The 22,221-nt window shown below is 45.5% G+C and overlaps 2 protein-coding genes, 1 long non-coding RNA gene and 2 other non-coding genes across 5 annotated transcripts; 2 read left to right on the forward strand and 3 right to left on the reverse strand.

Moving 5' to 3' along the window:
* The first annotated feature begins 428 nt into the window (after positions 1-428).
* LOC124696791 (mitogen-activated protein kinase kinase 9-like) lies at positions 429-1,457 on the forward strand. The gene has a single exon (XM_047229463.1). It carries the CDS (start codon positions 468-470, stop codon positions 1,455-1,457), a length of 990 nt encoding a protein of 329 aa, XP_047085419.1. The 5' UTR covers positions 429-467.
* A 10,150-nt stretch (positions 1,458-11,607) lies between these two features.
* Positions 11,608-11,678, reverse strand: TRNAG-CCC. The gene has a single exon. It is a non-coding gene; the product is annotated as a tRNA-Gly (tRNA).
* A 371-nt stretch (positions 11,679-12,049) lies between these two features.
* On the reverse strand, positions 12,050-12,120 carry TRNAG-CCC. The gene has a single exon. It is a non-coding gene; the product is annotated as a tRNA-Gly (tRNA).
* Positions 12,121-13,012: 892 nt separating this feature from the next.
* LOC124695027 (heat stress transcription factor A-9-like) lies at positions 13,013-17,099 on the reverse strand. The gene is made up of 3 exons (XM_047227928.1): positions 16,779-17,099; positions 14,399-15,293; positions 13,013-13,315 (listed from the first exon to the last, which is right to left on the reverse strand). The coding sequence occupies exons 1-3, from the start codon at positions 17,097-17,099 to the stop codon at positions 13,305-13,307; spliced, it is 1,227 nt and encodes a 408-aa protein (XP_047083884.1). The 3' UTR covers positions 13,013-13,304.
* Positions 17,100-18,091: 992 nt separating this feature from the next.
* On the forward strand, positions 18,092-20,836 carry LOC124696792. The gene is made up of 5 exons (XR_007000733.1): positions 18,092-18,347; positions 18,451-18,504; positions 19,204-19,304; positions 19,517-19,677; positions 20,086-20,836. It is a non-coding gene; the product is annotated as an uncharacterized LOC124696792 (long non-coding RNA).
* The last annotated feature ends 1,385 nt before the right edge of the window (positions 20,837-22,221 follow it).

A 22,221-nucleotide genomic window follows, 5' to 3' on the forward strand; every position in this document is an offset into this window, starting at 1 on the left:
TCGCGAAGTTGACAAACGTATATATTGTGGAGATGTACATGTAAAATTTCTTGTCAAAAAAAATAAACATTTCATAAAAAAATTCAATAGAGAGAGCACATGCACCCGAAGTGGGATTGAATTTCCGAGACAACACATTATGCCCAGCCTGGACTAAAACACCAACTAATGAACTAGCGACTATCGCCGAATCCGCGATGGCAATCTGCCCTGCACCATTCGTGCAAGATGACAAGCCGCAGAAGAAGGGCGTAGCACAGCAGACGCACGGGAGATCCAACTGAACTCAACTCATCCGCCGGTGCTTCCACCCGAACTCCACTCGCGCCCACCCGTCGCCTTCCTCCCACACTCCCCAGCTCAATATAAACCAGCTGCTCCCCGAGCTCCACCTCTATCATTAGTCACTTGTCCCCGGAGCTCACCTCACCCACCCACCTCTCCCTCTACTCCAACACCAACCATCCATGGCTCTCGTCCGCCAGCGCCGCCAGCTCCCGCACCTCACCCTCCCGCTCGACCACTTCGCCCTACGCCCACCACCCGCCCCGCCCGCCGCCGTCCCACCGCCAACCGACGCGCCCCGCCTCTCCGACTACGAGCGGCTCTCCCTCCTCGGCCAGGGCAACGGCGGCACCGTCTACAAGGCGCGCCACCGCCACACCTCCCACCCCTACGCGCTCAAGCTCTTCACCGCCGACGACCCCTCCGCCGCCCGCGAGGCCGAGATCCTCATGCTCTCCGCGGGCATCCCTCACATCGTGCGGCTCCACGCCGTCATCCCCTCCCCAGCCGCCGAGCAGCCCGCCGCGCTCGCCCTCGAGCTCCTCCCCGGCGGCTCCCTCTCCGGCCTCCTCCGCCGGCTCGGCCGCGCCATGCCCGAGCGCCCCATCGCCGCCGTCGCCCGCCAGGCCCTCCTCGGCCTCGACGCGCTGCACGCGCTCCGCGTCGTGCACCGCGACCTCAAGCCCGCCAACATCCTCGTCGGGGCGGCCGGCGAGGTCAAGATCGCGGACTTCGGGGCCGGCAAGGTGCTCCGGCGCCGGCTCGACCCCTGCGCGTCCTACGTCGGCACGGCCGCGTACATGTCGCCCGAGCGGTTCCACCCCGACGCATACTGCGGCGACTACGACCCCTACGCCGCCGATGTGTGGAGCCTCGGCGTCGCCGTCCTCGAGCTCTACCTCGGCCACTTCCCGCTCCTCCCCGCCGGCCAGCGCCCCGACTGGTCCGCGCTCATGTGCGCCATCTGCTTCGGGGACGCGCCCGAGGCGCCCGCCGCCGCGTCCGAGGAGTTCCGGGACTTCGTCGCGCGCTGCCTCGAGAAGAAGGCCGGCCAGCGCGCGTCCGTCGCAGAGCTGCTCTTGCACCCGTTCATCGCCGGCCGGGACGCGGACGAGGCGCAGCGATCCCTCGCCGCGCTCGTCGCCGAGGCGGCGGACCTCGGCGACCAATAGCCTGACTCTGGCCGCCGGCTAACTACTAGGAGAGTCAATTAATTGTTAGGAGCCCGAGCCAATCCATCCTAGCTGATGATGTGTACATAATCTTCGCCACGGGGAGGAATATCCTCTCCATCCCATGTGTGCGTTTTTCTTCTTCTTCTTTCCCTGCCATCCCAGGATTCCTTCGTTTTTTACTTGGTTTCTACCATCGATAATTGCAACTTGCAACAGACAATTTTGAGAAAGGAAATCTTCTTCCTGATGAGCTATACATAAGGGGTTAATGGAACCATTATCTCAACGATCTGGGATGCGCAAGGAAATTTCTCGAGCTATATAAACCTATAAAATCTTTGTTCCTATCGACAACTAGCTCACCTATCAGCATAACCTATGATAAAAAAAAATGAAGGGGGCACATTGCACATGCATAAACGTACAAGAAAACACGCATTGCACGATAAGAAATTGGCATGTCTTGTTCATAGTATTCCGATCGAATGCTTAGTTGGTATTGCAAGGGCTTTTCAGATGCGATCTTCTTGTTTCCTATGGATGTACCATTTAGTTACAATTTAGCAGCCTTTGTTAGGCGTAACAGAAAAAAACTAGGTGGAGTGAGCACAGATTTTCCTCACAAGGCTCTACGTTTGGCACTTGGCCTAATCATGTTACCAAGTTTTTCCTATTTATAGTTTGACAAACTAACTTTTTCTTTGAAGCTAAACCCAACTTTCTTCAATTCTATAGATATTCTGCCATAAGTAACTTAGCATCCACAAATTGAGCCTGAAAATAACAAGAACAGTCGGAACTAGCCCTCATTTGCATATTTCTTTATTTATGTTTATAGAAGAAGTGCTCCATAAGATGGGAGGGAACTATGTTCGTTGGGTACGCCACCGTGACCCTAACCGTTGGGCTACTGCTCGGTTCCTCATTGAGCCTAACTAGATACGTTAGCCCCTAGCTTTATTTCTCTTGATCATGGTCGCCACCTGTGGCTCCTTATATGACCAGACATTGCTATTACAACGATGTTGATTGTGCAATAAAAGAAGCTATAAACCCTAAAAAAGGATAATGGCATGTATATTTTTTCTCACAACAAAATTTGATGATATTTGTATTTATAATTAAACAAAATTTAATGATATTTTACTTGCTGCAAGCAGTAATCACAATACCAGCACATAGAGCACGACGAGCCATACGAGTTCCTTGAGTCGCAGAACCTTATTAGTTCGCTTCCTATGCATACTTCACGCACACAACTCAAATCTTTGCGCTAACAAGCTCATATAAGGGTCAAGAGAAAATGTGGCATGTCATGTGTGAAATTAAACAACATCAAGTTTGTCATCTAGACCGGGACATAAAGTCTCTCGTAAGTTACTCCAATATCGTCATGTTGCATCTAACACCTTGTATTATGAGCACTGTACTAAAACATAGATCCACAACGAGTTGATAAATAGGAACAACACTTGCAACATATTAAAATATTATTTTTTTGTATCAGAAACAAAAATCGTTTTGACCATGCCAGAGAGAACAAAAACTGCAGAATCCCCAACATAAATAAGAGAGCTTAAGACTTGGCCTCCCTGAAAAGAGCACCCTGATGCCCCAGATCATTATCATCAAAAGTAAGATCAAACGGTAGGCGGTAGCATCCTTATCGATGATAATCTGCCCCTACACCTGCATGAACTATATTTATGACATTTATACTTTCGATGATATGATATGATGGCATTGTTGTTCCTCTCGAGTACTTGTGAATTGTCATTTTTTATTGTTTCTTGTAAGGTACAAGTCATCTTTGTTTAGCGTTGCAATTTGCCTTAAGCTAGAGAACCAACTTATAGTCAGATGGTTGCATACATCCCAACTAATAACTAAACGCGGATCAAAAACTGTTTCGTTAAAATGGAATGTTATTTTCAGGAGACACCATATTCGCGTTGAAGCAAGGTGAGTGATTTCATCAATCATGAACATGCATAACTTGTGTCTTGGGTATGATCTTGGGTAATGCGAAGGTCGTCCTACCTGCTATGTTGGGGCGGCGGCTCTAAATCTGGGGGCGGTCGACAGGGAAGCGAGGGCTCGGGGCGGTGGACTTCCGATGCTAGAGGTGTGTGTTTGTGCTCTTCGGTGGGTGTGTTGTGTGGATGATGTACCTCCTCGCTAGCGTGGTTTTTTGACCTGATTTTCCTTATAAAGCGGACAAATGTGTAGTTTGTATAGTGTTTTTTATAAACTGGATCACTCTCTTCTATCCAGTGAACGACTGATATTGACCGTTGTTACCTCGAAAGAAAATTATGTTAAGGTAGACGGTGCATTTCTGCTAGATAAAAGATGGTCATGACATGGGCTCCTCGATGAATTTTGTCATGACATGGGCATTTCTGCTTAGACAACACATCTTGGTGGATTTTTCTGGAATCTTGTGCTCCTCCATGTCCGGCGAGCATATGCTAATTGTGCGTTACGTGGAGCATGTACAGAACTGTTGAGATGTCCCGAGATCATCGTGCGCTAGACGATACTAGCTACTACCAGATTAGTGATCCGTCCCACTGATTAAACCCAGAACAGAACAAAAGGTAATCGAAATCCAGCACTTGTGTGGATAACGTAGTCCTAACGACCGCGAGGACGATACTTGTTTTCATTCAGATGGACAGCACAGTACTGTTTGCGCGTACACCTGATTTCGCTTAGGTAGTCGGTGAGCTAAACTAAATCTGCAATTGCCTAAACGCGCAATGGATGTCACCCCCGCACCGGCACACCGAACGCGTGCGTGCAAATGGTGCGCTGTCGTCCAAATCCTTCTTCATTCTCGTCTTGTCAGCGTATCTACACTTTGAAAGATCAATGATTAGTAAGTTTATTTATCGTATCATCCTGAGCTCAACCACCGGACGTACACTACGGTATCAAGTGGGATCCTACGTATTTATAGAGCAAATAGTACACGATAGTTTTGAGAGATTACAAAATAAAGTTTAACAAAAAATGAGCAATTTTTTTAGGTTTTAAAACTCATTCTATTGTCGTGACACAACAATCATGTAATTGTCCGAACACAACAACAAAAATCAAACCATAAACATGTAAATACCAACGAATAGTTTCCTATAATTTTAAATTTAATTGCAATGCCAAGGTTACACGCGCGGGGGAAAGCAAACGCTAATCATCATCACTAAGAGTCTAAGAGTATCAACATAACTATTTAGGAAAAACAACCAAACAACCTACACTACTAGAATAACAGCTACCCGTGGCGCACTATTTTTTGGTCTCATTGCGCACCAGCCATGCGCCACCGCTAGCGATCCACTGGCAAGTTTTACCAGTGGCGCACCACCTAGCGTGATGGTGCACCACTAGTATGTGCCCTACAAGAGGTGCACCACCTGGTGCGTCACTGGTAGGGATGTAAACGGATCGGATTAGACTTTTCTTGTACCATATTTTTTAACTATATTTTTTTTTGGATTCGGATCGGAGCGGATATTGCTCTGTATCAGATTTGAATGCGGATATAACGAATTGCGGATTCGAATCGGAAATGGGGCGAACTCGGATCGAAAACAAAAGTAGTCAGATATATGTTCCCATCGGTAAATAATTATGGTCATTCGAAATCTTGAGAAGAGTTTAAACTTCTTGAGAGGGATTTAAACTTTTAGTCTTTTGTAGTTAAGAAAAAGGAGATATAATTTACGCTAAAACTTAAGCATTGATAGAAATTCAGAGCTAAACATGTTTGTTAAATGAATTTTGTAACTTAATATCTACTAACATTGTGAGATTGGCCTTGCCTTTTGACTAAAAAAATCGGATTATTGGTTTAAACCTTCAGATTATCCTAATTAATTTCGTGATCTGCATGTTGCTACACCATATTATACACTGTATTCAGAGTACCACGTCGGAATCAGATATGGATATCCTTATGCGGCAGGGTCGAGGCAGGGTGAAGGCGGGGTCGGAGCAGGGCACGTGGAACTCGGCCAGGTGGCGCATAGTTGAGGCGCGGAGGTGACGACGAGCAGGGACGGTGCTAGGAATAAAGTATAAGGGAGCCAATCTTAGTATGAGGAGAGCAGAACTAGCTAAAATCATACAAATAAGGAGCTGCCATGGCTTGTGTTCGAAGGAAAATCATGAGCATAGGGGGCGCAGCCCCCCATCCCCCTCGTCCTCCCTTGTCTTTGTCCCTGATGACAAGCTGGCGAGGGAGAGTTTGCCGGGTTGGGGCAGGGCGGCTGCGTCCGGGTCAGGGCAAGGCGCGTGGAAGGCCAGTCGACATCGGGAATGGATCATGGGCTGAAGATTACATACTGTAGACGGTGCTATCTCCACTGAGGGTGAGGCTGGCTAGACGGAACCGATCAGGTACAATATGAAGACTTTGGTTTTAGCCGCCTGCCGGGGTGTGATTCTTGTTTAGTCATTTGTAGTTCAAATTCTTTAGGCTAGATTTTAAATTAGGAATCAGAAGAGTGTGAATTTGGCGGGAATTCACTTGCATTTTTTACGTACACGTAAGCGAGGCCAAAATTATGTTGCAGAAGTTTATTACGTCGGGTTGATTACCAACGAGGTCCAGACGCTCTGCTACCCTTTGCAGCTTCTGAAGTAGCAGAGCACACGACCCTTCGCTGTTGTTCTCGACTCCGACGCGACCGCGAAACGAGCAGCAGCATGTCCGCGTTCGTATCCAAGCTGCAGAATCTCTCCTGTGAACCAGACGCCAGGGTAGTCGCCGTTTTGTCAACTTGATATTCTACCGGAGCAGTACTACAGACAGACAGAGAGATCGGTGGCATCGACGTGCAGGATTGTTATCGCAGACGATCGTGTGGCGTGGCGTCTGGCTGGCCAACGGAATGATCGGAGATGGTTCGCAGGCTTCGTACGTGTGCAGCGGTGCGCCAGCTGGAGGATTTGCCGCGTTGTCCGGGTTTGTCAATGCACCGTCGGGCCATGGAGCAACCGGCGTTCCAGAAGGAAGTCGCGCCGCGAGACCGGTGATGTCAGCCGTGCTGTCACAGGTGGTCTAGGGAACGGGAAGCCACGCACAAAGCAGACCAGGCGAAGGTTGGTCCGTCAATTCGCTATCCAATTATTCTCGAGTTTTGCGAACGAATAGTCAGTCCAAGGAGTGCGAAGCGAGCAGACTGAAATCTGATTGCTGCAATCTAGCCGGGGTTGGCTGACCACACATCTTACTTACCGCATTCTTCTCGTCACGCGTGACGTCTCTCTTCTACCCTAGGTTTTTTTTTTTAGCGTAAGATCCATCTTTATTCAAGTAATAATGTTTATGGGTACAAAGACAGGATCAGGAGAAAAACCAAGCCACAGATGACGGCCGGTTTGTAAAGCTACTGAACATCTAGCGAAATTATGAGCTTCTGTGTTGAAGGATCTTCGTTCATGCACCACCCTGGAGTTGTTAAAATGCCTGCGTCGCTCTGCAATCTCTTTCAATATAGAACCATATGAAGCTAAGTTGCCATCATTGATTTCTCACGAGACAACTAGGCAATCTGTAGTCACTTGGATATTTGCAATATTAAGATCCGAGCTAGCCCCTCAGAACATGCAAAAGCCTCCAACGTCGCAGGGTCATTGATACCATCGATAACCCTCGCCGATGCTCCCCATGAAGACACCATTCTCACATTTGCAAATAGCTCCTACCGCACCTCCAATAGCTGTTTTTGACAGAGCGGCATCGACACTGACTTTGCACATACCAGGAGGTGGCGGCAGCCAGGCTGTCGACTGTCGCGTCTGACGACTTGCCGTGGTACGTGCTCTTTGGACATCATTTGCAACTCTGAGATCAACCGGGAAAGAGTTGATGAATACATAGATAGATAGAGGGCTCTGGAAGATCAGCTCATGTATAGCTTTACGCCTTGCTGTCCAGATCGCCCAAAGTGTCACGGCTGCCTTCACAAAATACTCATGAAACAACCGTTTCAATGGAGAAGAACAACCATTCCTTTGCACTACCACAGTTGTTTGCCAGAGGGTGCTCTACTAGATCCTCATCGATAAATGCCCATGTACTGCTGGCCATATTGCACTCTAAAAGTGAGTGCCTCCAAGAGTCATTAGGGGCATGGCATAGTCCACATGTCCCAAGGCAATCCGTAGCCCGGCCCGGTCCAACAATCCTGGCCCTATAAGAACTTGGATGTTGTGCCGGGCTTGGACATGAATCTAGGTGGTTTCTATACACCAACCAGATCGGCGCGTACCACACGCGACACGCCACACACCCCCGCACGGTATGGGCCCGCCAAGTCAGCGCCCCGCACCTGGGTTTTTTCAATTCGTATTCTCTCCGTTCTAAAAAAAAATAGTTCTCAACTTTTTACAGATTCGGATGTATGTATAACTAAAATGTGTCTATATACATTCGTATCTAAACAAAGTTGAGAAGCTTTTTTAGAACGGACGGAGTATTCCGTTTCTTTTTTTCTTTCTTCTTCTTGTTTTTTTCTTTCCTATTCATGATTCATGATTATGTTTTTTTACTTTTTTAACATTTTAGAAATGTGAATTTTTTAAAAAATATTAAAATTTCAAAATGTGCAAATTTTAAAAATTGTATAAACTTGAAATGTTTATATTTTGAAAAATATGTACATTTTAAAAAAATCAATTTTTTAATAAAATCAATTTTTTTATAATGTTCAATCTCGAAGAATTTTCAAGTTAGGAATTTTAAAATTTTAAAAAATATTAAAATTTGAAAACATTAAATTTAAAAAATGTTCGCATTTTTGAAAAAAAGTTCACATTTGAAAATGTTCATATTCTGAAAAAACCATACTCCCTTCGATCTATATTACTTGCCACTAAAATGAATGTATTTACAATCACCATAAGGCTTTTCTAGACCTACCCTAAGTTTTGCGTGGTCAAATCGGCACTCACTACCAATTTGAATTCCTAGCCGTTAAGGCCCAGCTAAGCAACAGACCAATCACAAGTAGTATAAAGTTGCATCCAAGAAATCACATTAAATATGAGAAAACATTAAATAGCAAATAAAATCTTTCAAAAGTTCAAAACATAATTCTTTGTGTACATATGTGTGTAAATTTGCACGCCTTTTTTGCTCGCAATTTGCTAGAAAGATTTCTAGTGTTTCTAACTTTTTTTGAAGCACTGAATAGTTATTTATCTAGATACAGAATATTAATTTGCATTCTAAGAATTTATGCCTCCACACAAAAAATGCAATGTCTGCTTAAGAAACTATATCGCACCGCCGTATTTCCACAAGCTATCTTCTTATTCGGGAATGAAATGACCCCAAAAGTAAAATGTTACCCTCACATTAAAACACAGTCTTCTTACGCTCTCTCGCGCGAAGTTGTTTTGGACGGGATGCCTGCCATTTTTTTATTTTTCACAATATATCTACGATGCGTATGACCACCATAGTCAAGATCAAAGAGGTGAATTCTTAATCACCGCGGAACACTGCCAATGGAGGGAAGGTTCCATTTTTGAGCGGGAGACACACTAAACTTTGTTCAAAAAATCGTAATTGTCTTACAATCCAGTTTAATGTTTATGCATGAAAACATGAGACATGTGAATTTAGTGACATAATCGTAAACTAATATTACTTCTGAAACTTTTTTTCATAATTATACTTTTCATATTTTAAACTGAATTTCATCTATTTATTGGGATTCCTATGTTTTTCTTTGTCTTTTTATATTCTTTATTGTATGTACATGTTTCTATTCTAAAATATTAAGAATCATGAACCTATACGTTACTAGGATGGTAAGGACGTGTTATCGAAGTGTTTCTCCCATCCTTTTGTCGTTTAAAATCGTAGGAATCATGAACCTAGACACTATCAGGAAGGTAAGGACATATTATCGAAGGGTTCTCCCCGCATTTGTCGTGTAAAATCTTAGAAAACATGATCCTAGACGCTAATAGGATGCTAAGATCAAAAAAAATTGGGTGCAAGGCTTTGCATGGTCTGATCCCTGGCATGGTAATTTTAGCTAATCGACACATCAAAGTATGCTCTCAGTGTCCGATTTGTAAACAAGGAGTTGAAGATATACGTTATCTGATGTTCACTTGCAATCGAGCAAAGAAAATCTGGAAAAGCCTTGGCCTTGATGAAGTCATTGATAAGGCCTTCTTGCTTCATAGGTCAGGGTCTATGGTGTTTGAGGAATTACTGCGAAGCCCAAGAAAGAAGTCACATGTGCTTGGATAGCTCGGACTTCAGGAAACTATTACGGTGGCGGCCATCTGGTGGCAAAGGAGGGAAGCAGTGAAGGGTGAATCAGTGGCTCCTGTGGCAAGATCATCCTTCTCCATTCATGCTTTAACACTGAATTATGGTTCAACAGAACAAAAGAAGACTCCAAATGAAGAACCCTGGTGTAAACCGCCTCTGAAGCAGTACAAGGTTAATACTGATGCATGTTTCATTCCTAATGGCCAAGGGGCGATTGCAGGTGTAGTAAGGAATGGTAGAGGCAAGGCAATTGCAGGAAGTGCGAAGCCTAGAATTAATCTTTTGGATGCAGCCACAGCGGAAGGAGAAGCAATTCGGCTTGGTTTACAGGTAGCTGATAGCATCGGTATCCCTTCGGTTATTGTTGGGTCTGGTTGTGCTCATGTGATCAACGCCTGCAATAGCATTTCAGATGTTTGGGGTCCTTATACGGCTATACTAATGGACTGCTTTGAGCTGTCTCATAGGATTGGAGCTGTCTCTTTTCAATTATGTTCTCGTGACTCAAACAAGGTGGTACACAATTTAGCTAGGTTAAGCTATGATTCTGATAGTATTTTCTCCTTTTTTTCGATAAAGGGAATATATTAATATCAAGAAGATACCAATTACACCCAGCCTCTGCAACAACGCACCACCCTAATGGCACTACGGATGCACACAGCCAAAAACAAGAAAAGAAAACTAAGAAATAAAAGTCCCGCTACAGTATCTCGGGCCTAACAACAAGCAATACATCCACCGCCAAGACAACACCTGAATTACGGACTAGTCCCCGCTCTCAAAACAAATGCCTCCACCAAGGACATTGCTAGGCACAACCAATTAAGGCCGGACCTTGGGTTTTCACCCTGAAAGGTAGTACTCTGCACTTCACCTGTGTTGTCGTCCCCACTTTCATACCGCTGCTGTGAAGCCCGAAACACCAAGCAAGTCTCTCAACATCGCAAAGACTTGAACCTCCCTTAGCTAGTCCTCCCCTCTGGCCTTCATGAAATTCTCTTCTTCCGACTTTCATCATGGATCCATAGTCACTTGATGTCAATCAAAGAAAAAGAGCTCCGCGCCGCTCCCTCCAGAACCAATCGGTCGGAATAAAAATATGGGTGCGCACGACCGAATACCTCCGATCCAACAAACTCCAGGCAAAAGCACTGTTACATTCATCGGCGGAGCCTTCCGGAACTCAACAATCCGGCCAGATCACGAGTCCAGGCCTCCGATAGGTCCTCCTCTTCAATAGTATTTTCTCCTGGGATGGTGATCCACCTCCCATAATTTTACGTCATGTAATGAACGATATTTCGCTGTTTGAAGCTTGAATATAGTGTGCCCTTGTTTCTAAAAAAAAAGGATGGTAAGGACGGGTTGTAGAGGGGTATTTACCCCTCCGTTATCTTTAAAAATCTTAGGAAACAAATGGGCTTGGCTTCTGTTTGTTCCTAATGTGCTCGGGCCGCTTCTCATTTCATGAATCAAAGTACTCTTCCGCCTTAGTTTAAAAAGAAAATGTTTTGGCTGACACTGATGAAGTATAGTTTTTTTTTGCGAGAAATCCACCGATCTATTAATAATCATCAACAGTAGTATAAATAACCCAAAAAGTAAAAAAAATTTACAAATTGGTACTCGGACCACCTAGCGACGACTACAAACACTAGCTTTGAAAAGATATGATCGTCTTTTAGATGACAACTTGCGAGAGCAGCAAATGGATACAGCTCGGAGCGGAAAATAATTTAGGGACCTGATTTACAAATTTGTTTGTCCTATAGAATTACTTTCCACGGCTCACCGAATGAGAAAAACGAGAGCATCATATATGGGGAAACGACGTAAAAAATGTGCGCATCCAGGGAATCGAACCCTGGTCAGTACCGTGGGAGGGTACTATGATACCACTACACCAGATGCGCTCTGATGTATTCTTCCGCCTTAGTTTAAAAAGAAAATGTTTTGGCTGACACTGATGAAGTATAGTTTTTTTTTTGCGAGAAATCCACCGATCTATTAATAATCATCAACAGTAGTATAAATAACCCAAAAAGTAAAAAAAATTACAAATTGGTACTCGGACCACCTAGCGACGACTACAAACACTAGCTTTGAAAAGATATGATCGTCTTTTAGATGACAACTTGCGAGAGCAGCAAATGGATACAGCTCGGAGCGGAAAATAATTTAGGGACCTGATTTACAAATTTGTTTGTCCTATAGAATTACTTTCCACGGCTCACCGAATGAGAAAAACGAGAGCATCATATATGGGGAAACGACGTAAAAAATGTGCGCATCCAGGGAATCGAACCCTGGTCAGTACCGTGGGAGGGTACTATGATACCACTACACCAGATGCGCTCTGATGTATTCTCTGCTCATGTCATCTTATATAAAGCATTTGTAAAGGAAGGTAGTTCTACCAAATTCTTGTACTATTAAAAAAAATTGGAACTTCTATTTACAAGATATTATATTTTGGAGATTTGCAAATATTGTTCTTCCTCCAGCACAAATTAATTGACGCAGCACCAAGAAATTTGGGCCGAAAAAGTACCTAGATCCGTACTTTGTCTTTTTTATGTAACCCCAAAATATACATCATTTATTAAATGACAATTAAACTATTAAATGACATTTAAACACTATATATATATGTTTTCAGAATTTTTTAGAACTCAAAAATATGATTTTTATATATTTTTTAAAAAACAGACGCCCATGTACACCAAATCTCCACTCCTTTCCAAACAGTGACACAAATCCTCAAGAAAACGCGCTTGTTACGTTGACAATGACCTCAAATTCTGTCAGCATGTAACAGCTCCGATGCTCCATGCATGGTTTTGGTTTTTGATGATAACGTCCCCTTAGACTGGCCATAGTGAAAGTATCATATAGTGGTATCATTTATATAATACAAATCTATGGTACTACCCCTATAGTGGATAGTATCATCTAGTAGTATCATAATCTTATGATATTTAATTATTTGTAGAATCTTAATGCAATTGTGTGTATAGGATACATTTGATATTAAATTTTCTAGATTCACGTGCTATGATACAGTATCATATTATGATACCACTAGCATATCTCTCCTCATTCATTATAGCGCTGGCCAAGGTGACATACATGATACTCCTTGTGATACTAGCACTATGGCTAACCTTAGGCCCTTACCCCCGTAAGCTGTACTTATACAGGGGAGTACAAAACGACGAGGGTGCAGAGGGGAGTCACAAACTCGCAATGATGTTCAGAACAGCTTGACATTTACAAAACAAACACAGCAGTATATACGCCAAGTGAATTCCATGCTGGCAGGTATTCTATGTAATGACAAGGAGAGTAGGGGAGCACAAAATCCCAATCCTATGCCCGAAGTAACAACAAAAGAATCATGTATGGTCAATAAGAGTTAAGTCTTTTGAGTATTGCTAAACTACACTGACTCTGAGCATGACCACAGTTTTCAGGGTGCAATGGCACCCACCTGGTTCAACTCAACATCACCAATTGACCATTCCTCTGTGGTGCTTTGATCACCTGGAATCTGAACAATAGGGAACAGAATCAGTATGTAGAACAAATGACTACTTCATCGAAATAAATAAATGTAGAACAATAGTCAAGCTCTAGAACCAAATGACTACTTTCAGCTCATTTTTGTGAAATTAGTCAGCATTGAACTAGGCCCTGCCTCCAGCAAAAGCAAAATAAGCTTCAGATCAACTAAGCAGATATATTAGGCCCTGCCTCCTGCTAAAGCAAAATAAGCTTCAGATCAACTAAGCAGATAAACACCTAACAGCAGCTGCTGCCAGTTTCTCTTCACAGGCAGTTCTAGCAAAACAAGGTTAAGAGTAAGTGAAGGTCAACTAGATTTTCTTTTTGGCCTGGTCAACTAGAATAAGAAATCCAGCTAAGTACCGACTCAAAATAAGAAAGGGCAGCAACCTAATACTATTGTGACGGGATCATGTAAGTACACACTCTTTTTTATTGAATACTACATTGTAACTTTACACTGAACAAAAAGAATTCTAGACTCTTTTTTATTGACCCTGCGAAACCTAATGTTGCTGCCCAATGTGTTACTAGACAACCAATTATACTTCAATTATGACATCAGCTGAAATAAGAAAATGAGTGGAATTTGCAGGGAACCAATGAAATAGTAGCATAATGATAGCATACTGAACAAAAAACAAAATCTATTTCGCTGTGATTAAAGGAAGGAAATCCTAACAAAGTTCTGTGTGCACATGATGTGCATAGTGTGTCATTGCACATACAACATTGGCAGCTACATACTCCCTCTTCTCCTTGCCATAATATAGTGCTCATTGGTTTCCGCGAAAGTCAAACTTCACTAACTTTGACTAAGTTTATTGAGAAAATTATCTACATCTACAATGGCTAATGCGTACCATGTTAAAATGTACTTTACAGTAAATGGTATTGATTTGAGATTCTAATGGTCGATGATTTTTTGTACAAACTTGGTCAAAGTTTACATGCTTTGACTTCAAAAAATATATTATAGGCACTATATTTTGGCGTAGAGGGGGTACAACACAGTCTGCCTGTTTTGCAGAAAAAGAACAACATAAGACATACAACAACTAAGGCATACCATGTTGAGGATTTCTGTAGTTTTGCAGTGCTTCCATCTGAGTGTCCTGCTCTGACTCTGGAAAATCATAATCTTGAACACTTAAACCTTGAATAGTGTCCTCCAATGGTGGTTCAAGTATAAGTTGCCCGTTCTCGTCAAAACAAAGATCCATGTCCAAGTCCGGTAGAGCAGACGTGTCAGGAAGGAAGTCCCAAGATGAATCAAGTGTGTTGAGGTTGTCTGAGGTCGTTTGAGTGTCCATCTCCATGGGCATGTCAAGTGCAGGACTTGAGATTGGCTGTGCGGTGTCGGAACAAAATGTTTCATCTGCTATTACTTGGCTAGAAGTTCCAGGGACATGAGGCCGATACTGAATAATTTCAGCCCCTCCACCAGAAGTCCCCTGATCAGTTAGTGGACCCTGCACTAGAGCAGGGAACCTCCTTTTCTTGCTTCCATCAGCATTCCACCAGTTGTTCCTGCGCTGCTGTTGCTGTTGCTGCTGCTGCTGCAGCACAAGCTGGTTGAGAAAACTAGGGTTCTGGACAACAATTGCTAGAAGTGCCATCATCTGCTGCTGATTCTGTTCCATTACTTGAAGGCGTTGAATCAAATTCTGTACTTCAAGGTTTGAGCCTTGCTGGTAGTGCCTGAGATCTACAAGCTGCTGCATGAGAAGAGCTTTATCCCTCTTAAGGGTTTCAACCTCCTTTACCAGGCCGCCGTATTTTCCGATTTCAATATTTTCAGTACCAGGTGCAGGTGCAGTTCTGGCAGGTGCCTTCTTCTCCAACTCACCACCAGCTTCATTATGTCTCTTCTTTCTCTTGATGGTTTTCAGAAGATGCTTTTGGCCCCTAAGAAAGCCTTCATTGGCCCACTCCCATCTATCAGGGTCAACTTTACGAAATCCCTAGTTAAGAAAAAGAATCATGGATAAGTTCACCAAATAAGGATCTTAGAATGCTTAATACTGAACACAGAACAAGCAATGGAGCATTCCAAATAAACAATAGCAAAATTTATGCAGGGGCTTTCTGGATAGTAAATAACAATCATGCTATGCTTCTACCTTTAGTACTGATTTAATTGCACTGTTTGAGCCATGCGTCATGAGGAAGTTTTATCAAAAACATATGGAGCAACGAGGTGCAATCATGTGGTCACAACAAAATAAAATAAGAGAAGGTACACAACCAAGTGAGCAAAAAAACTGTTCGTTCTGTTGATCAGAGAATGGACATGAAAGAAGCAGTATAAAATGGAAGGAAGAGCTGCCCGCTATGGCATCACTGACTGCAAGAATCTGGCCCTATCTATTGAACACTGATGGACATTTATCAAAAGCATGCCATCGTTCATCAAGTACCTTTGGGTAGGGTACAACATGCTCCAATGCACATATAAATGAAATTCTCATAAGGAGACGACACAGAAGATTAGGTGTGAGTCAGGATATTTCGGTCAATGCAAAGCAAACATTACAACACAACAATCATGCTGTTCTTTCAGTTAAGCATGAAGCAAGTACACTAGGAGAAGCAGGTTCATTCTCTAACTAGGAAGTTCAATAAATAATAAGGAGGTCCAGCAACACGCATTTCCCTGCAAACAGAACTAGAGGCAGGTAAGTTGAGCAGGACCGCTACAAGCAATGGTTATGTTGATCATATCCACATAATTCTATTTTTTACACGCACAACATATTGCACATAAAGCACAAATTTGACTACTGACTAGGAAAGCATGCACTGATGTGATACGAATGCTTTGATCTGGAACAGAATGTGTCTGTGGAGAGCATTCTTCCGGATATGATCAAGTCACAGAATAATATTTACCACAGCACAATTGTTTTGTGTGTTGCACATAAAGCACAACGATTGCTACTGACAGTGTGCACTGATTGGGTACAGATGCTTTAATCTGGAATGGAGTGTGTCGTGTGCAGTGGCATTCTTACGGAGCAGTAAGGCATCACATGAGCAAACTAATATCATGAAAGGCTTGAAAACTAAATCAAGACGCACATGATGATTTCGTGAAACCACAGACCCCATTTTACCCCAAAATCGAAAAATCAAGCTACACGTTGTCAACACACGAAGCAGCAAGATTGAAAGAAAGCAACAGCCTGAAACGAACTGGAATCAAGAGAAAATAATGATCAGACTATACGAATTTCAAACAAAAGTGTCCACCGAGTTACATCGAAATCTACTCCAAACAGGCAATCGTAGGTAGACCAAATTTCGTGCCTAGCCGCGGTAATACATTGTGAATTCATAATAATAAAGCCCTACTCCGCAATAGCAGCAATTCCACCCAAAATCACCGGGAATCCGCGCATCAGAGAAACAGACGAGGAAGTCAAGGGGGAAAGGGAGGGGGATCTCACATATGTGTTTAGCTGTCGGATGAAGCTGCTGAAGTTGCCGTGCTTGAAGTGTCGCCCGAGGTGGTCGCGCTCGAAGGCGTGCGCGTCCCAGACGACGAAGCTGCTGCCGGCCTTGGTCCAGGAGATGACGCTGTCGGTGGCCGGGTCGGAGACCATGTCGTAGACCTTGGTGAGGAACGGCGCCAGCTCCGGCGGCTTCGGGACCGGCCCCACGGCCGCCGGCGCATTCCCCGCCGAGGCCCCCGCGGCGGACGTCGACGCGGAGGCGGACGCGGCGCCGGCGGAGGCAGGCGGCGGGGGCGACGCTTTCTTAGACCCCATGGGGCGAGCGAGCGGGGCCGGAAACCCTAGCGGCGGCGGTCCGAGGGTTGGAGATTGGGGCGGCGGCGAGGCGAGAAGCGACGGGGGGAGACGAGAAGATGGATGAACGAACGAACGGGGGATTTTTGGTTGGTTTGGGTTCGGGCGACTTTTGATTTATTTTGTGCGTGCTGCTTTGCCTTCTGGATTAAGAAAGAAAATTTCGTGGAGTCGTCGGATTGTTTTTGTTTTTTTGTTTGCGAATAGGATCACGGAAGGCGTGTGCCCGGAAGTTGCTTTATTTATTATGGGTTGCACTTTAAACCGGGTGATATTCGACAATGACTTGCGGGCCCAAAGTCGTGTGGACCCACCTGTCGGTGTGAAAGGGTTGCGCTTGGAGAATTTCCTCGTGGTGGGGACCTGTGCCAGTAGTGTTTTCCGCATTTTGCGCTTTTCTGTGGGGCAGAGGAGGCAGCGTCGTGGGTTCGTCACGTCCCACCGTGCCGTGCGTGCGGGTAGGGATGGCACCCACAGGGTATGGGTACGGGTAGAGCCATCCCATACCCGTACCCGTTGCCTTAAATCTTACCCGTCACCCGTACCCATACCCATAATGGGTACAAGTTTTTCCCATACCCGTTACCCAATAGGGTAAATGGGTACCCGCGGGTAAAAAATACCCGTGCTTACAACACATCAAATTGATTAAAAAATATGATAGAAGGTGAACCGATCCTAAATAGGGGTCTAATCCTCACTAACCTACCAGAGATTGTGAGATCGAAAAGCGTGAGGTTAAGCCTAGCAACGTGATGGCGCGATTAGGGCTTGTTTGGTTACACCCGTTCCCGGGGGCTTCCCCTACTTTTCCCGGGGCGAACAAACCCCGGGCCGAATTGCCCCGGGTGAGCCCACCTAGCCGTTTGGACGCTCGCAAGCCCGCGATTCCGCGTCCATTCCGCGTCCAACCCGGGGAGCCCGTTCCACCAGTCGTGAGGCGAGGAAGAGATTCCGCGAGGCGACTCGCGTCGGGCGGCGACTCGGAGGGCGACGACGACCGGACCTCCTCCCCTCCCCACCTCCGGCAACCGAACCCCCACCCCTCCCCACTCCGGCAACTAGACCCAAGCCCCTCCACACATCGCCTCGAAGCCCCTCCCCTCCCCGCCGGAGTGCCTCGAAGATCTGGAGCTGTACTCCGCCACCATCGTACCCCAGGTCCGCCTTCAAGATCTTCTCCTCTCCGGCAGCAACGACGGTGGTCCGGTGAGTACTGTAATCGCGTTCACCTATTCTTCCTTCTTCCTTTTTTGCTTATTCCCTTTTCATTTTCTTCTCCGATCTGTATTCATAATCTTTGTTGGTCCAGATCCAGATTCTTGGTACAACGAGGAGCAAGAAACGAGCGAGGATCTGTTGTGAGGTATATCAGATCGCGGTTTCTACTAATGTTTGGATGCGCTGCCTACTCATTACTTCTAGACTTGCAGTCATAGTTGACTGTTTAGCCTATAATTGCACCTTTTGGCTTTAGTTTGGATTGGAGTTGATAACAGGAAGTTCTAATGTATTTCATACATGTCGTAAGAGTTCAGATAGAACTATGGTAATATGTTCTAATAATTTGGGTACAAAGGTCTGGCTTGAACCGTATATGGTATACCCAAGCAGTAGGATCAAATTTGTAAGCTTGTCATGATCCAGAAGAATAAAGTTTTGTTTGTGCCATTTAACAAACTGTAGTGCTGCTGCAGTTATTTCCAAGCACAAATCAGTTCAATACTTATATATCTTACTGCATATGATCTTGGTCCTCGTGTTTTGACTCATATAAAAAAGCAGTTTACTATGTAGCTCTTGTAGCTCTGTAGCTCTTGTATTTCTGTACGTCTTGTATTTCCCAAGAACATGTGTTCATTGATTCTCTGTTCTCGTTTTGCTTTTCTTATCTTATTCATCCCCTCACTGAGTTTTTGCTTCAGATTAGGAATGCTAGGTTGCTGCTCGAAAGATAGGACTTGGTGATTCATTTTCAGAGATTGCTGTCTTCTTGTTTGTTCAGATCTACCCGTCCTCTTGCTCTGTTCTTTGAGCTCAGCATCACATATTGTTTTCGTTGCAGGCGATGAATCCTGAAGTCCACAAGGTCTTGGAGCTGGACAACACTTGGACAACAATGATTTACTCCATGAAGTATCTCATTTTTGGTTTTGTACTCTAGCTGTAAGTCTTAACGACAATCTTAAACACACTTCACCAGAGGCAATATGCAACTAGACTGACATTGTTGAGTGCCACATCAGTTAGCCTAGAAACATACTCCAACATGGTTAATTGATGCCAGAGAAAAAGTATTTTACTCAGGAGTTTGGTTAAACATTTTAAAATCGTCGGGCCACCTTACTTTAGTTCTAACTGAATCTGTTTTGGTGCAGATGTGACTCCGGCACCAGCAGCAACAATCAAAACAGCTGCAAGTTCAGAAACTGACCGAGGTAAAATGTTGCACTTCAGGGCTGAGCAGAAGATGTCGTCCATCCTTTCGTGCGAGAACACCAAGAAGTCGTCGATCGAAGCGAAGCTGCGCACACGAGAGGTATCCGCTCTGAACTGTGCATTGCTCCCGTCCCTTTAGTTGCAAAATTCAGTCTGTTGTCGCACGTCAGTTAGCAGGAGGCTAACAGCCATGCTACCCGCGTCGGTCGAATAGTTTGTATCTTAGAATATGATTTATTTACGACGTATATGATCAATGCACTAACCTGGTGCGACTAGAAAACTGATCAGTGTGCATGTTAATTTACATAATATTGTGGTGTTCCTTGATGGAACAGAACAGGGAGAAGAAGGCCAAATAGGCTCATAAGAACACAAAATCAGCACATATCCAATTCACATCATCACATATCCAATTCATAGTCGACTGTATCTCTCTTTTGATGCAATTCTGATAAAATGGTGAACACAAATGCTGATAAAATTCTTGTGCCTTCTTATTCTTCAGAGAGAAGAAGCACTCGTGATCATGGACGACACTTGGGTGGCGTGGCCGCCGGTTTTTGGTCACGGGAGAATCTAGATTGACGAGTTGGAGCTGCCAGCGAGACCCCTGGCCGCGACGGCGACGAAGGGCTCAGTTTCTTCTGGCTGCGGCGGCGAGTCAGGGCACAATTCCTCTGGCCGCGGCGTCGAGGGAGGGCCAAAATTCGTTGATGAATTTGTTCCTCGGTGGCAAACAGCGAGGGAGGGCTCAGCTTCTTCTTGCCGCGGCAGCGAGTCAGGGCCCAAATTCGTCAATGAAATCGTTTGTCGGAGGCAGACAGCGAGGGATCTGCACAGTCGGGGGAGAACGACGATGGGAGCAGCGCGGCCGTAGGAGGGAGTGTGGCTAGCAGGCCACCGGCCGCCAGGTCGACCCGCCCCGTCCTGCGTCGGCGACCTCCTCCGCCTACACGATGCTGGCGTCCGCGAGCTCGTTCCGCTCGTTCGCGTTATCGACGATGGAGTCCGGGAGCTCGTGTGCATCCGCTGTATGCTGGCCTGCGCGTCAGCGCGATGGAAGCAGGCCGGTGATGGAGCAGACGAGCGACGGCGAGAAGAATGTGTTTTTGCAATTTGATTTGAAGCCCAGATCTGAACTAATCAGAGTTTATTAGGGGGTGTTTTGCAAAAATGTAAATGAACTGGGGGAGGGAGGGCTTCGACATCTTTTGCGTGACGGAGGGAGTATGAAGAAACGTTGAATTTTGGCTTTATTTTCGAATTTTGATCAGTTCCCGGTTGTTTCCGTCCGTTCCCGTACGTTCGTTGTCCAAATGGCAAACTTAGATTTACCAAATCTGGAGGGGAACCCGGGGTTTCCCTCGGGTTGAGGAAAATTCGCTCGGGGCGAGCCATCCCTGGGATTCGGGCCCCTACGTCCAAACGAGCCCTTAGGGGGGAAATTAAGTAGTTTAGAATATTTAAATGACCCACTAGTTAAATTTAGATGGGTAAATGGGTATGTGGGTATGGGTTCTACCATCCCATACCCGTACCTGCTCTATCCGATGGGTATGATATTTTCCCATTTACAAACCCGTGGGTAATAGATTATCCCAAACCCGTACTCTTATTGGGTTTTTACCCGGCGGGTACGCGGGTCATGGGTACCCATTGCCATCCCTACGTGCGGGTACGTTTGGGATTCTAGGCTGTACTTCTGTGTCCATGACATGTGGGATCCGCCCTACAGTACCTGCAAATCCTGTGGGATGAGTCCACGGAGGCGGTAGGAAACTCCACACTGGGAGACTGAATTGTGGCTACAGAACGACGGAAGCCATTCCGTAGTGACGGCCAAGTCATGAACTAGGGAGTCGAATCACACTTGGCAAACTCGTTTCCACACGCACGGGACGCGCTTTCACAAATTTAGTCCACACTCCACACTAGTCCAGTTGTCCATTTTTACAAAACTGACCTATTTTTGGTAACAACAAATAAAATAAACTGTTTTGGAAAAGATTTCACAAATTAACCTATTTGTTTGGCGCTCTACCGGGCGGAGCCTAGCACCACAGCTCGACGCCGCCGCGGACGGCGTCGTGCCAGTACGACGCCACAGTCAGCGGCGCCAATGTTAGGCAGGCGTGGCAGCCAGCGGCCGCTGCGGGGGCCGCAACTAGGAAGCTTGGCTCCATTGGTGGCGGCGCCAAGCTGTGTAGTTCGGTCCGCCCCGGATGGCACTGTGCCCCTATACCAAGGCATAGTTCGGGCCGGGCCTAACAAAGCCCGACGCAAAAAACCCAGGCCTAGGCCTGGCCCGATCCGACCTTCGGGCCTAGAATTTCAGCCCAATCCCGACCCATCACAACAAATACGCATCGGGCTTCGGGCCTCGAGCCGTGACCTCTTCCTTATTTGGCACATTTCTCAAGCCCAGGCGTAGCCCAGCGCAACCATCGGGCCTAAATCTTTGGCCCAGGCTCAGCCTAGAGGCATGCTCGGGCTGGCCCAAGCTCGAGGATTTCGGGTTGGGCCGACCGGGCTGGGCTTCCCATGGCCAGGTATGCGTGCCCCATGATACCGGCTTTCTTGCCGTCATAGCTCCCAACAACCTAGGGAGGCGGTTGTATGCTTCTTCCTAATCACCATACAA

This window comes from Lolium rigidum, chromosome 3, assembly GCF_022539505.1.
Source record: "Lolium rigidum isolate FL_2022 chromosome 3, APGP_CSIRO_Lrig_0.1, whole genome shotgun sequence".
In the NCBI taxonomy this organism is placed as follows: domain Eukaryota; kingdom Viridiplantae; phylum Streptophyta; class Magnoliopsida; order Poales; family Poaceae; genus Lolium; species Lolium rigidum.